The sequence below is a fragment of the Rhyacophila brunnea genome, unplaced genomic scaffold (assembly GCF_057557595.1).
Source record: "Rhyacophila brunnea isolate RB1 unplaced genomic scaffold, BYU_Rbru_1.0 scaffold_8, whole genome shotgun sequence".
Classification (NCBI taxonomy): domain Eukaryota; kingdom Metazoa; phylum Arthropoda; class Insecta; order Trichoptera; family Rhyacophilidae; genus Rhyacophila; species Rhyacophila brunnea.
The window spans coordinates 27,943,481-27,960,051 of record NW_028233350.1 but is presented as its reverse complement, the minus strand read 5'-3'; the positions used below and the strand labels follow the sequence as shown (position 1 = coordinate 27,960,051).

General features: G+C 34.4%; 3 protein-coding genes across 3 annotated transcripts in view; 2 read left to right on the top strand and 1 right to left on the bottom strand.

Moving 5' to 3' along the window:
* Positions 1-16,571, top strand: part of LOC147064094 (CD151 antigen-like) — a 480,478-nt gene that overhangs the window by 159,168 nt on the left and 304,739 nt on the right. The gene's annotated exons all lie outside the window — the stretch shown is intronic.
* LOC147064096 (uncharacterized) lies at positions 2,009-5,042 on the bottom strand. The gene is made up of 2 exons (XM_085958928.1): positions 4,781-5,042; positions 2,009-4,341 (listed from the first exon to the last, which is right to left on the bottom strand). The coding sequence occupies exon 2, from the start codon at positions 4,316-4,318 to the stop codon at positions 2,051-2,053; it is 2,268 nt and encodes a 755-aa protein (XP_085815054.1). The 5' UTR covers positions 4,319-4,341; positions 4,781-5,042; the 3' UTR covers positions 2,009-2,050.
* Positions 7,898-11,993, top strand: SH3PX1 (sorting nexin 33-like protein SH3PX1). Its single transcript, XM_085958704.1, has 2 exons — positions 7,898-7,982; positions 9,229-11,993. Exon 2 carries the CDS (start codon positions 9,244-9,246, stop codon positions 10,960-10,962), a length of 1,719 nt encoding a protein of 572 aa, XP_085814830.1. The 5' UTR covers positions 7,898-7,982; positions 9,229-9,243; the 3' UTR covers positions 10,963-11,993.

Here is a 16,571-nt window from a genome sequence, read left to right as displayed (position 1 = left end):
TTGGTGTGATGATAGCATTCAACCGAATTGAATGAGTAAATTCAAATGGGAGTGATTTTACTTGTGTGATGATCGCATAGCAGTTATAATAATATGTATTGCAATGATGTATCTATAGTCTAAGATTGTAGTCTAAGATTGCAAAGCAATTGCTCATCAAATCGTTTTGGTTTGATAACAATTTAATTATTTTTCTATTATTATGTATTATACATTTACTTTAATTCAGTAGTCGCATTTAACAAATAATAAAATATAAAAACGTTGGAAACAAAAACTATTTTAAAATGTTGTGTGCATGCGATCATCGCACAAGTAAAATTACAACCATTTGAATATATATATATAGGTACGTATTCAATTCGGTTGCGATAACCGAAAAAGTAAAATCACCACTTAACTGTTGATAACATTACATTAAGATTAGATGATATCAATGGATCTAGGACCTAGGTTATAATCAAGCAAATCCAAAATTCAGTCAAAATTCTACAACATCAAAATCATGAAATGTCAAAAATTACAACGAAGGAGCGAACTGTGGAAGGATCTGGTTGGACCCGCTATTACATAATATTATCCCGTTCTATATCAGTGTTACCTTTACATTATTATAGGGCGGCGATAGATACTTACGTGATTTCACCACTTGCGATTTTTAACATGGTACATGTTTTACTCATGATATCCGACGCAAAAGCGTTATGAAAAATAGACGTAGAATAACTATAGACGCGCAGCCTGCACGCGGCCCGCGCCCCGCCCCGATTATTTTCATTTTACGTTCAGTAGTAAGTATATTAGTCTATGTTCAGTAGCCTACATTCTTTGCGACGTATTGTTCGTCTGTTATTTTTACTTCTTTAGTTTTATTATTGTAATTACACAATTTTCAGAATAGTAAAATTGTTTGAATCCTTTGGATTCGGTTACTTTGACAAATAAATTTTCTTTTGAATTTGGAGAACCAGTATTCAGAGAATCAGTAGACAAAGCATGTTCCATGTTTAATAATTTTAGCCGTCAGGATTTAAGTATTTTGAAAGATTTTTTTAAAAGTTTATTTCTTAAGTACCTACCTCTAGTACCTAAGTTCAGTTCAAATCTTAGACTTCTATACATTGTGTTCAATATTCTCATTCTAATATTATATAGGTATACGGTATACATATATAATATGGAGGCTTTTAATACATTGTTGATAGTATGAGGTATACACACACTTGAATTCAATTATTTCTTTCATATAAATAATTAGTAATGAATATTTTTCAGATTAAATGAAACATATTATATACTTACATTGTTATTGTTATACATTATAAAATGACAATGGATCTTGTACAACAGTCAGAACAAAATGAATACCATTAACAGTTTTCCCGATTAGTATTTACAAAATTTAATAACATTGTGAGTAGGTATATCGGTATGTCAGACTTTTAATCGCCACTTAATGGGGGACATGCTCAGCGTACGTCAAAATGGAGCTTTTATGCTATCTTCAAAGCATGATCCTGGACACGCGTGTTTGAACATGTATCGTTTAAAAAAATCGGTTAGGTACATGTTCAAACACGCGCGTTAACATGATCTTACTCCCTACTTCATTTATCGTTTGTCAATCTATGGCTACGGCCGTATGTTGCAGCTTAGCCACTGGGTAGTGCCAATAGAAATGGCGTATTTCAAAAAAATAGGGTGAATGTCCCAAAGGTCAGCCACTTAAGGTTTTTACTTGATTTAAAACAGTTTAAAAAATAGTATATAGCTATTAAGATTCTAACAATTATACCTTATTATAGTTCAGAGAAAAGGTTATCCACTTGTCGTACTTAAAATGTTATTTGTTTTGATTAAATTAATTTAACGGCCTTTCAAAAATAATATGCCAAAATCACCCAATGTCAGCCACCATGTGCCTATCTCCAGCCTTTTGTGTTCCTAAAGTCAACCTAAGTCGATAGATATCCAGCAGGGTACATTTTCCATGAAATTAAACTAAATATTTAGGTATGTGCAGTCACAACAGTAGTAATTTTATTTTCATCTACATAGTTAGCAGACAGATATGGCAAGTAAATTTGTTAGAAGCAACTTCCACATAAGGTATACCCCGTTTTTGGGTACACTTGAGATGATACCATCTTGGACAGATGTCGCAGCCAACATTTTTGAGATCATCATCGTCCACATCACTGATTAAATCTTCTTCACATCCATTACATGAAATTTTAGATTGTGTAGATGTTACTTTTAATTTTTTTTTAGTTTCTCTAATCTTTCGTCCTACGATCTGGTGTTTGGTGATGTTTCTTTTTCGTTGCACTTGTTCTTCCTTTCTTTTCACTCGTTCTTTTATTTTTGTAGCCTGTTCTTCTTTTCTTTTTTTTATAGCTTCCTGCCTTTCAATCCTCTTCTCTACCAGTGCCTGTTTTATTCCTTCTTTTTTGTTCATGTAGTTCTTCCAAGCATCAGATGAAATTGCCATCGGCATCTGATCTCCTGGTTTCAATTTTCTTTTTCCAAATTGCAAACATTTTGGAGTAAACAGGTGATTTTTGAAGAAAGGAGATATTCCTCTTGTCATTTTATTGGGTGCGCATGACAAAGGTGTTGCGGGCAATGACGAAGGTGGGGTATTTCCAGACTTTGTAATAATTGAGGCAGGGCTTGAGAGAGGAGAGAAATTTAAATTGTTTATCATGTCCAGTGATTCAATAGCATCGTCAAGATTAGGTAAAAATGAATTATTTTCGGTATCTTCTTGGTTGGGGTTTATTATTCTTTCAGTAATTTGGAATTCGTCTGTTACATAGCCTGAAGTTGAGGGTTGAGGGTCAGCATCTACTTCCAGAACGCCACTGGATTTTAAAATGTAGTTTCCAATAGTGACAACACTATTGTCTGCTACATTGAAAGAAGTTTCGATAATTTCGATAACACGAAGTGCATCTATATGTTCATCTTCTAATTGTTTTTTTAAGCTTTTGATTATGTTTTGTGCCGTTATTATTTGTTCTCGGCTAAAAGTAACCGCACCTCCAGGAGTCATTTGTTCATTCCTGTTGGTGTTTTCGGCACGCTCTAATGTATTTTGAATACACTTGGTGTAGTCGACAGCATCAGGGTTAAACGGGAAAAGCCCACATTTTCTAAAACCATTCTTAATAATTTCCGTCATATCATTTTTTAGGACTTGGTTCAATAACGGACAAAAGGTGCTCTTAGATAATACTGAATTAAAATTTTCTGGATTTCCTTGCCATTCTCTAACAGTTTTTCGCCATTCGACTTTGAGAGGCCGGAAAACGCTAACATCTGCTGGTTGCATTAAGTGAGTCGTGTTTGGAGGCAGTGCATACAGAATGATTTGATTGTCATTACAGAATTTGTTGAGTTCAAGAGTAAGATGGGATTTATGCCCATCTACCAACAAGAGTACCGGTTTTGGTACAGAGTTTTTTTCCAACCACACATTCACTGCATTGGCCACATATTCAAAGAATATTTCACTTCTCATCCATCCAGTCTCCGAACGACCAAGAAACCACCCATCGGGCATACTTTCAATTACGTCTCGCGGCGGCCGAACATATGGAAAGACGACCATCGGTTGTAACGTGTCACCTGCCGCTGTAAAGACTAATAATACCGTTATAGTCTCTTTTTCATTCCCGGCTTGGATTTCATAAACATTTTTCCAGCCTTTTGGGGCGATAACTTTTCCGGTTTTTGGGCAAACACTAAAACTGGTTTCATCGCCATTTAGAATTCTTCTTGGGTCTTCCAAAAGGTCGATAGCTTTTATATCATTCAAGTATTTTTTAAGATCATAAAACCATTTACGAATGTATTCTTCTGTAACAACTGCTCTACCCTTACTAATTCCTTCCGGAACACGCTCATTCAATATTGGGTGTCTCTTAATAAACAGGTCGTACCATTTTCTTCCAGGCCGGTCATTAGTAAACGGGTTTGGCCGTTTATCATCTTTCATAATTTTTTGAACTGTATTCAACAGATCATCTTTTTTTCTTGAAAATCCACATTTGGACAATTCTGATAACCATTGCACCAACGACTCTTCTTCCTCTTTGCTTAATGTGGTATCTCGACCCATATTTTTATTTTCAGCAACTCTGCCGTGGAGACGATCTTGTAGAGTTCCTCTCGGAACTCCATATTTTCTGCTGGCTTCTCTAATGCTGACTTGATCTCCCCTTATTGCTTGGAGTGCATCTTCAATTTTGCTCCTGTCATATTGTAGAAGAGGTCTTCTATACCCATTCGGCATGATCCTCTTCTCTTTCGGCATGACGAACTTAGTTATGTGAATACCTTGAACAAAAATATAACACTGAATCCATTGATCAAGCCATTAAAAGAGTATAAGCACGTTGACGGCCGACATTTGGAGCATTAATTTCCTAAAGTCAGCCACGTCTACCCCAAAACAAAATGAGGCGGCTGACCTTTGGTATTTTTCTTTAAATTATTATGTTTGTGTATGTACGATCAAATTGGAAAGATAGAGAACACTACTACATACTTAGATTCCAGATTTGAAAGAACTGACTCATAGCCAAAGGTCAGCCCCCATGGTTGACTTTAGGATGCTCTAACAAAATATGTTCCTAAAGTCAGCCACCACAAAATTGCAAAAATCAAGCATAATAACCGTCAATTAAATGCTTGAAAACAAGGAAAAACAATCACCAAAACGTAAAATAACACTTAACTCAACAATATAAGTAAAATTGAGGGTTTTTGAACTTACTTGGAAATGGTTGTCAACTGCAAATTTATTAGTAGCACGAGGAAGAATGGCACAGGTCTTCACTTGTTTGAAAGCAACGGCTGAATATAGGGACAGAAAATAAGTTACAACTGCCATTTTGAAACCATGTTTGGTTCATTGGATACTAGTTCATAAACGTTCTCATAGATGGTGATACAATGCATAATTTTCTTATTATTTCACGAAATGATGAAAGAGGCTGACATTAGGCACAGGCTGACTATAGGAGCGTCCACCCTACTACTTTATTCTTAGGTCAATAATTATTATAAAGCAAACATTATTCGTAGAATGTTTATCACATTTGAATGGTCAAAGACATAGCTTATAATCAGTATCTTTAAAAGTATCTTTAAATGTGTAAATCTTGCCCATTTTTTAAATAATACAATGCCTAATCCTTGTCAAATTTGGGATCACAGAGATTATCAATATAATTTTTTATCGTAAATATTTCACTATAATAATGTCAACATAAAGTATACTAATGGTTTTATAAATGGGTTTAAAAATTAATAATTAATGTAAAATATCTTAACACCACTGCACATGCATGTACTGAAATATGACTATATTCTAAAACATTACAGCGAGAGGTTTAAAAGAATACTATTTTATGCAATAAAAATACTTCATGCAATCATCAAATGTTTAAAATAAATATAAAGGATAATAAGGCTTCAAAATTATATAATTAGATTATCTACAACGTTTAAGGAATGTCCAGGATCATGCTTTGAAAATACAATAAATACATTTTGACCTAATCTGAGCATGTCCGCCTTTTGACTTTTTTCAAAAACTTTTTTCGAAAACGAATGTCTATATAGTCAAAGTTTTTACTGTTAAATGAACGTTTAAGGACTTTTTGTTAGCCATTAGCCCTATTCGAAATAATACCTACCCCGTATTCCAACACAAAATAATATTGATATGGTCAACGTGTGAATAATAATTCCAACTCGGGCGGAGCGTGTTACCCGTTGATAGGTGGAGAGTGATAACGATAAACACAATTATTGACTGGGTTAATTTTCTGTTGATGATTATTATTTATCCTTTAACTAACCGTCAGATAAAAATACAAAACGGACAATGTAATCTCTGCGGTCTCATGAAACGAAAATAGAAGAAAACTCCATCTGGCGAATGATGCAAAGAATATGAACGCACTTCGAATGGAAACCTCACTCACACAATTAGTCGCCAGGATACTTTTTATGTGAATACCTATAAGGAAAAATCTTGTAAGGGGGTAATAATCTGACTATAGTTATATTATATAGAATGTTGTTTTAATGTACCCAATAATATTGGTAAAATTGTAATAACAAGTATGTTATTTACGGTTTTATATGTGTCGGGTGGAGGCTCGAGACACTGACACAACACATCAATGTTATAATACCGTTTGAAGTCAGTTGCAAGGCTTTTGTTATGCGTTGGGTAATTTTGTATCTTACTCATGGCCCCCATATCCCAAAGCGGGCCCCCAGGCTAGGAACTTTGGCGCCCCCCTACCTATCGCTAAGGTTAAAGGCAGTGTGACGATCTACAGTTGCATATTCCAAATGGTGTTCGAGGTAAAATTAATGGTATTTTTAGCGATTTTTTGTATTTTGAATACGCCCACTTTTGTGTTGCTATGCACAATAAATTATAGACTTGTAGAATATCGATAATAATTAAAAATTTCATCGCAGAACAACATATTATTATAATATGCTAGTATGTTGGAGGTGAAAAGGCGCCTTTTTTTTAAAAACATTTTTTTTTACTATAAGTGCAATTTTGTGCTGCGTGTTTATCTCACTTGGCTGGTCAATCTGCCACGCCGGGCCCCCAGGCTAGAGCCCTGTCAGCCCACCCTTGTGGGGGCCATGATCTTACTCAATGTACAAGAAATACGCATGTTTTTAAGATTTTGATACAATTTAATAGGTATGTGACTGGTTTGAACTGTTTTGAGGTCTACTTTCAAATATTCACCTTCGTCGAAGAAAATCGCCGCTGGTGTCACTGTTTCTTCGGCTTGTAGGATCTCGTTTAAAAGTTGCATTTTTGTGAGCATCCCTTTCATGAAAATTGCGATGGTCTCTAAGAGGCGGCAAATAATAATAGAGGCCAAAATAATATCCAACCAACTTACTAAGTGTTCTTTAGGTAAGTTAAAATGATCTGTCAAAAGTACAAAATTTCCCGGTCAAAGAGCGGAAACGGATGCTGTCCATAGACGAACTGTGAGAACTAATATTGGGAAAAGCACTAAACTCTCCCTCCATCACTAGCCAATAATGGAACACGCTTCACGCGTTAATGGAACGTCATTTGGTAGTATAATTTGCGCAGCGTCTCGTCCGCAAATGGGCTCTAAACCGATGAACTAAAATATATTCCGAGACTTCGCTGTGCATTTAAAATAGCTCGCAAGAAAACCATAAAATCAACTCTTCAGACAGAATAACGAGGACCCTAAAGTTAACGAAATTACACTGTATTATACAATATATTATTTTATTACAGAATTGTGTAGTTTTAATTAAAATTTGATTGTATATGGTCTGTTATTATATATAAAAAAAAATTAAATACTTACGTACATTCACTATTATGTACCTACACTACTAAATTTAAAACAATACAGTTTTCGATCTACATACCTACCTACATGAAAATGATGAATCCTATATTATTACTGAGCAGGTAGGTGTGTGGATACTATGGAATAGCTTTCCTAATTAGTTTTTCACACTTTTGTCTTTTTTGCTTCGTCTCATCTCCTTCATTATTACGTTATTACGATTACATTAATTTTAATAACAATTTTGGTTAGATCCATCAATGTTTGAAGAGGATAACCAATAATTTCACGTATTAAAAATAATAATATTGTACCTAATTGAATATGAAATCATCAGTATCATTGATTGTAAAGCATGTCATCAAGAAAATAGATAAAGTTCATATCACCCGCCTGCAAAATATTGAATACGATAGCTTGCTGTGAAGTGAGCGAGACAAAAGATATAAAATATGTACGCCGGCGAGTGGCGACCGTCGTGCATGTAGCCTGTAGCGCCTCTAGCGGCGCCCCGTGGAAGTAGAAAAACTATCTGTCAGTCAGATGGCTGCGTAGTCGATCAGTAGATTTAATTTTAATTTTACTATTATTATTTATCAGGTGAGTTGACAGTGGTATTGATATAACGAATCATAATTAGACTATTGTGCGATTCTACAGTTTTCATGTGCTGTGTCGTTTTAGGGCGTGTCATTTACTGAAATTGAATTTGTGAGGTTATGACGGAGTGCTAAATTAATATCTGAGGATGTGTTTTCCTGACGTCACTGTTCGGGCGTTCGTTGTTATTTCGTGATTTTAATATTATCAACATTATTATCATCTTGTCATTCTATCGTTGAAAGTACTGATTAAAATAGTTGAATATACTCGATTACTCTTCAAGTGCAGTTCGGGTGTAATATTATCATTTCTGCGTATTCATTCTGTTCACAGACTAATCGATATATTACTCACCACACCAATAAATGTTCGATATCTTATCATATATGCATAGTATTATCAATTTAATATTATTTACTAATTGTCCCCTTCAGAAATTACACTTTTCGTAACAGTTTAAAAAATATAATATAGGTATTCCAACAATGAATCTCACTTTTCATTGTAACTAAGTTTGGTGTGTTTCTTTGTCTTTATTTTTATTGATTATTATATTACACTTTGACCGTGTTGTCAATAATTAGTAGTAGCATTGTTTCAAATATGTTTTCAAAAAGTCATGGCATGGTTTGTGCAACCATTCATATCGTTTTGTAAAACTGACTGTAGTCAATGTCATGCTTCAAGAACACAACTAACCATAACGTCAGATATATATATTTTTTAGTTTCTAAAAAGAAATACAATCGCGGTGTGCTCTTTTTCTTGTGGAAATTAAACTAATTATATACAATAGCCTAATACAGCAAAAACTATTTATAACGCCAGATAAGCAATTATTATGGTAAATGATTAATGATTACATTTCACGATGCAAGAATACAATATAATATAAGCATCAAAGTTTCGTTACCGGTTTTTCAATTTATTTACGCATGTATCCACGTATTGGCGTAATTATTTTATCAAATTAATTACCGTTATACCTACTTAAAAATTTTAACGGGTCCTTATCGAGTAAGTAGGTACACTTTAAAATACACCGTCAGTGACAGGTGTCAAAATAGTAAAATACTTTGTCGATGTTGTTTATGCGCCTGCGCTCATTATCTATGGCTTATTAAAATCTTTTCGTTAATTTTAATGACACCACTCTCTTTATGAAGATGGTATTTTTTCTGAATATAATTAGGTGGGTAGGTACTGAAATAATGTTGAATGAAAATATATATTTTTATTTTAGGTGCCATCAGAGACAATGTCGTACCAAGTCCGAGCTCTGTATGACTTTAACGGTGAACCTGGTACCGCTGAGTTGTCCATTGCCAGCGGCGAAGTTTTGACCGTCAACCGGAAGGACGTCGGCGAAGGATGGTGGGAGGGATGCAATTCCAAAGGCCAGACCGGTCTGTTCCCCGCCACCTACGTGGAACAAGTAACCGTGGCCGGACCCCCTGTCCGTCCCCCGCCTATACTGCCGCCAACAGATGCCGGGAACAGATACGACCAAACTGCTGATGATTGGGCAGATAATGCTCAATATAACACCACTGACCAGAATTACACCAAAGGTGACGGAGAGGCGTGGGATGATGATTGGGATGACGATACATATTCTGAGATCGGCCCCGGTGGGGTTCCCATTCAATCGAGTTCTGCTCATCGGGCACAATCGCAGGTTACTTCTCCCGATGCACCCAGCTATCCTCTACCCGGCATGCCCATCAACGAATTTAATGATGACGCTTCTTCAAACCTCGGCGGCCCACAGTCTGGAACTGTTTCCAAGAAAAACTTGAATAGATTTTCAACATTCGTGAAAAGTGGTGGAGAGAGTTACATTCTAGGAACTCTCAACGTAACCGTCTTGGAAGTTGATAAAGTTATCATTCAACATAATGATGATGGCTATTCATGGGTTCCTATTACCAATCCATATAATGTAATAGTCGCATCACCTAAAAAGGAATCAAAGTTCAAAGGAATCAAAAGTTTTATTGCTTATCAATTAACACCTTCTTTTAATAACATTCAAGTATCTCGCAGATATAAACATTTTGATTGGTTACATGAAAGATTAACGGCAAAATTCTGCCTTATTCCCATTCCTCCGTTGCCTGATAAGCAAATTTCCGGAAGATACGAAGAACAGTTCATCGAGCACCGCAGAGTGCAACTGCAGGAATTTGTCGACTGGGTGTGTAGACATCCAGTATTATCACGATGCGAAGTGTGGCAACATTTTCTGACATGCACAGATGAAAAACGTTGGAAAGCCGGCAAACGGCAGGCTGAGAAAGATCAATTGGTTGGTGCCAATTACTGTATTACAATTTTCCCACCGGAGAAGGCCCTTCTGCAGTCGCAAGTGGAGCAGCAAACTGATCATTCGTCAGCGTTCATCCATAATATGGACGTGGCTGTGAAAAATTTAACCGCCACTTGCGCAGATCAAACTAAAAAACATCAGGGACCTTACAAGAGAGAGTATCAAAAGATCGGAGAGGCCTTTTATAGTTTGGGAAACGCTTTAGGTCTAGATGAAAATGCAATTATATCAAAATCAAAATTAACAGCAGCTATGAAAATGACCGGAGGCGCCTATATAGATATCGGACGTATGTTTGAAGAGCAACCCAAGTATGATTGGGAGCCTCTCGGGGATAAACTTCACATATACAAAGGAATTATTGGCTCTTATCCTGATGTATTGGCTGTCCAAAAGGGTGCAGTTCAGAAACGAAAGGAATGTGAAAAATTAACGTCTGACCATAAAATGGAAGTTGTCCAGTTGAATGAAGTTATTAGAAGAACAGATGTAGTGTCCTACGCACTCTTGGCCGAAGTCAATCACTTTAAGACGGAGCGGTCTACTGATTTAAAAGAAGCTATTCAAAAATACTTGCAAGAACAAATAATTTTTTATAAGAAAATTGTGGGTAAACTAGAATCGACGCTTCAGCATTTTGATGATTAAAAATATCTGTGGCATTCGTTTGAACGATTGTAACATTTTTGTGGTTTACTTGTTGCAGAATGAACTGTGGATCGGTCGCGATTGTCTCTCGGTTTCATAAAATATTCCAATCGTAATGATTATTATTAATTATATGTTCAAAACATCCAGAATATTACATTAGTTAGTTATTCAGTGAACGATCTCTCCGAGATAAGTGTAGACTAACTCGAAGAGTGTCATGTTTATTGCTGGTGAAATTATTTTTAATAAATACCCCCCCTCCCCATTGTTCCAAAGTTAGTGTAGAGTTAAGGTCACCCTCCCTTCCTTTTACAATACCTACCTATTTTATTTAATATTATATTTCAAATCAAATCGCTAAAATATATTGTGTAAGTACAATTAATTATTCCAGATATTTTTGTGAATTAAAAAATAAATCGTGGAATTATAATAATAATCATGGTCAGTATTGAGAAGGCCTCGCTCGCTTAAAACTATAATATTATTTTCAGACCACTTGTGATAAGCTCTTCTTAAGATTCTTTTTTTATTTCTATTGTTATTATAAAGATATTCTTTTCTATATACATTTTATATAACATGCATTGTTAGACTGAAAATAAATAAATTTCTGTAATATGGGAATTAATATTGATAGTAATGAAACATTCTATTGTCATGAGACCTTATAAAAATAGACTTGTTAAAATGTTAGGACTATGTCATATGATGTAAGGCAGACCATTTGACTTTATAAGAATGTTATTTTTTAATGAATTTTTATCGTTTTCAAATCAATTCTTCTAATGTTTTCATTAATTTGTTAATCTTTTAAATTATATACATTTTATAATCCTGTGTTTACACGAATGAATTGCATGCAGATTGCCAACATGCAGTGAATTTTTGCATGAATTATATTTTTGTATTTTTTACAGGTGCAGACAATCTATGTAAAACTAAAAAACACAAATAATTATTTTATGTACCTATATTTGATAAGAAATATAATCACATTGAAATGCATTCATGTGCTTCAAAATAAACTATTTTTTATTTATGCATTTTATCCGAAATAATATCTTTTTATACAGACACTATTACACCTCAGAAATATAAATTATTAAAAAACAACTCTACCTATAATGCATTCATGACTCGATTTATCACAGCACATGTCATGCAAATTGATAAGCTCCTGGGTACTGATAAATAAAAAAGGACATTGATAAATCAAAGATTGTTAGCTGAGTGCTCAGTATTCCAACATTTTTCTCGTGTAGTTACCTTCAAATACGAATTACCAAGGCAACAGGTACACTTATTAAAAATAATGTGTGTGACATCAATTAAATTCACTTGGTCTAATCTAAATATAGTCTGAAATGGATTGTTATAAAAAATAGAAATTTAACTAATTAATTTAAATTACATTTAAAAAAAAAATGTTTAATGTAATATGTCCACCTATTAATTATTGTTCTTTTTGGGTGGCAAAAATTATTAGTCCATGAAGCCTAAATGCGATCCTGAATGCATTATGAAATTGTTTCACATTATGTAGTATGGAAGAGAACAAAAATAATTAAAACCTCTATATACCAGGGTTGGCGAACTTTTTTACGCAGGTATGCGTGCTAAAAGTTCCCAAATATTTTTTGACTGACGTGCCTAGCAGCTTTTTATAAGGAAACAATAGTTCTATTAAGAGAGTTAAAAAATTATAATTGTGTTCTTGAGTATTTCTGTATTAGGTACCTAGGTACTTACTTAGTTTGGTTCGTCACACACAAATTGTAAAAATAAGGCATTGTCTATCTCAAGGTCTCAAGCATTGTGAAATGATTGTAAATCGATCAAAATTAGAGGCTCGCGGCGCGGCTTCCCCGCCGCCTTATAAGGTCAGTGCGATAATATTGTGTGACGCATAAAACCTACCGACCTGGCGATTTAAATCCAACGTAATGCTTATTCTTGAAGAGTATCTGCCTGGTATTTTTTATACAATGCGATCTGTCATTTATGCATGAATTTCGTCGTTTCCGTTTACGCATCGATTGGTCAACATTATTAGTAAAAATATTAAAAACCGAAGAAAATATGCATGGCTATGTCGTCATTATTTTTAATATTATATACTTCATAAGTAGGTATATGTATTTATTTGTAAAAAAAAATATGTACCTACTTAAGTATCTATTTTTACGCACGTGCCATGCAAAATCATCTCGCGTGCCACTATTCGCCATCACTGATGACCAGCGCTCGAAATGGAAAAGTTTACGAACCGGAGCGCTCGACAAATGTTCTGAAGATATTTACATAGTCATCAAATCGTATTTGTATTTTATAAAATAAGTGTTTCAGATTTTCTATTCTATGGCCTATCTGGCTCAGACGGTCAACATATTTTTTCCACGAGACGGAGCGATAATTTTACAAATTTCATGAGCCGGAACGGCGCTCCGGTGCGTTCCGTTCCATTTCGAGCCCTGCTGATGACATACAATATACAGAAATGAAACTATCATCAATAATTGAGACTAATATTGTAATGAAATGCACCAATATTTTCATAAAATATATGCAACATATACTAAATAAAACTTTGTTTTTTAAGTTCAGTGGTTTTATTTATTATTCAAAAAGTCATTGAACTTAAAAAATATATGAACAGGATATTAATCATTGTCAAATTAAATCCACACTGAGTCACGTCTAAATGTCAGCGAAAGGGGCTTACGTTCATCGAATTGATGTGGTATGATATTTATAGCTTCTAGAATATTAGCCAAATAACAATACTTTTACAATTTCTTCCATATTCTAAAAAGCTGACACCCGATCACATTTAAAATTGATAATAATAATTATGATTATGTATTAGGTTGCATTTCGGAAAATAAAGTAACTCATTGCAGTAGGTACTTACAGTGATGTTATTTTTATAAGTAGAGAATTACAAAAATTGGTAAACACTTGATGAATTTGTCATCATAATCTGTGTCATGTCTACTGATAACAAAATGATTGTGCATATAATCCACAGATAATATAGATAGGAGAAAATGTTTAATAAGATTTGTTTTCTGTACCATATCGTAGGTCGACGATGATTTTGGCCATATTTTCCTTGTCTGTCGCTGATCTAAAGACAGTTGGTCAAATCCAGAATATTACTCTTCTACCAGGGCCACGCTCACCTGAAATCCTCCCTTGAATGATTAGATGCAAAAGTTGAGATCTCTCAGGATGCCGCGTGTTGTGGCTGAAGTATGTCAACGTTCTAGTTTTTACTTTGATTATTTCTTTGGCCCTTTTCATTCTCGAAATTAATGTGTAAATTTGTCTCTCCAGCTGATATTAAGTATTACACGTATGCAAATCCACATTCGAAAGCGTTGTTCCTGTGAGTATTCACGATTCCGCTCCACATAGTAGAACTGAAAATACATAACATTCACGTTCTGATTCTAGCTAGAGTCTAGAATCTAGATCGTGGCTATGTAGTATTCTCCTCAGTCGTGTACAACCCGCCCTAAGTGTGACAGATAATCCAGAGTGCAACCTAAGTATACCGACATAATGGAATATGCTCTCTCCAAAGGTACTCCATTTACTAAACACGTTCTGTCACCTATAGAGGACTTTCTTAGACAAATTTATTTTGTATTTTGAGTATTCAGGTTTACCTCGTATTTTTTGCAAGTCTCCGTTACCTTATGACGTAGGTACCTATGAGTATTGTGAAGACTTTCCCGACTGTCTGCATTGAGTATTTTTCATCCGCGTACCTCAAGTTATTGAGTATAACTCCATCTACCTATTTTGATTCCATCTGTCGATACCATCAGAGATGTATCGAAAATATTTTGTATACATAGGTATGTACGTACTAGGGCAGGGGTCGGCAAACTCTTGGACCAAAGGAGCCAAATATGAGTGGCACAACGGTTAAAAAAAATTCGAGAGCCATACGTAGGTATATTTTTATAAATATGATTTATTTAAATGAATTAATTACATTATAAGTAAAGAAGATTTCCAGAATAAAACTAACGTAAATATATGTTTTTATTGTTGAAATTATAAATATAATTTTTACAGAATATGAATTACATACAATTTTCACGCATTCCTTAAAACTAATGTGAGCAATGACCTTCCTTGCATTTCTTTGAAGAGTTTCTGTATGTTTGGTATGTAGCTTGTAGTTTTTAATTTCAGATGCGACTCCAAATTCTCATCGGTTATTTGGCTTCTCTAAAAGCTGTTTATATTGTTCAGTTTGAAAATGATTGTTCACATACATATTATGTAGACTCGAATATGAATTCGGAAAGCTATTCCATGTATGATCTTTTAGAGCGCTCCACTTGTGCTGTGAAATTCAATTGTATTTTTCTTTCTCCAAATCCTCAATTTTGGTGGCAAAACCTACAAATTTGGAGCTCCATAACTCTTTGCTTGTTAAATCCATCAATAAAATTGTATTTCGAAAGTGTTCGTGGCAATATCAAATGGAGAAAAATTTAATTTGACGACTTTTGCAATGGGTGAATTTAAAACAACAACAATCATACCTTTTTACATCAACAATCACGGAGGAAAAATTAGGCTCGCGATAATGTCATTATATAATAATATTATAATAAGTGTACAATGACAAAAAATAAAAATTGGGAATTTGGCAAAGAGCCGCACGCCAATATCCAAAAAACCACGTGCGGCTCGCGAGCCGCAGTTTGCCGACCACAGGGATCGGAATGTCGGGGTAGGGAATCCAATCCCGAGCCAAAATATCGATCCCGGGATTACAATTTGACGATCCCGGGATTGGAACCCCTAGTACCTACTATAGGTTTATTAATCATAATTTGGGATAAGATGCAGCCAACAACCGCCAGTCCAAAAAATAGTTGTCGCCCATTTAAAGAAGAAGAAGAATATCCATCTGAAGTCACGGTTATCAACTACCTATTATAGTAGAAACGTAGGAGCAAATTTCGCATTTATTTTTTGAAAATTAAATATTGATTTCTCGAAATTTCAAAAAATCTATTACTTATTAAAAAAATTTTATTGGTCGTTTTGTGATTATTTTAGTAAAATTATCAATAGAATTTTCATGGTAGGTATATATTTTTATTCATAAACAGACTTGTGTTTCTAATAATATAATATTATGATTTAAAAACTAACATAGAAAATACTCTATAAATATAAATAATAGTTATTATTTCTGAGTCAGTGGTCCGCGAAATAATTATGTCTCCTATTTTCACCGGTCCACGGGTATAAAAAGGTTAGGAAACACATTATTATCTAGCAATCATATTATTATTTAGTGCGTCGATAACCTCTGTTTGGCTGTGAATTTTTCCTAACATGGCAAGGGCTAACATAGTGATGCATAATTTCTATATCTGTAGGGACAATAATTATTATTGTCCGAGGGATGACTGGGTACATATTGTGTCACGGATAATAATTATTGTGTTGGGCATATAGATATTTTCTCTCGATGAATGTTTGCGGTTACTAACGTATTTACATAATAGATAATTATCACTGTTCAATAATTGATATATGTGTTGAAATTATTTTAGTTTTATGAAGTAAAA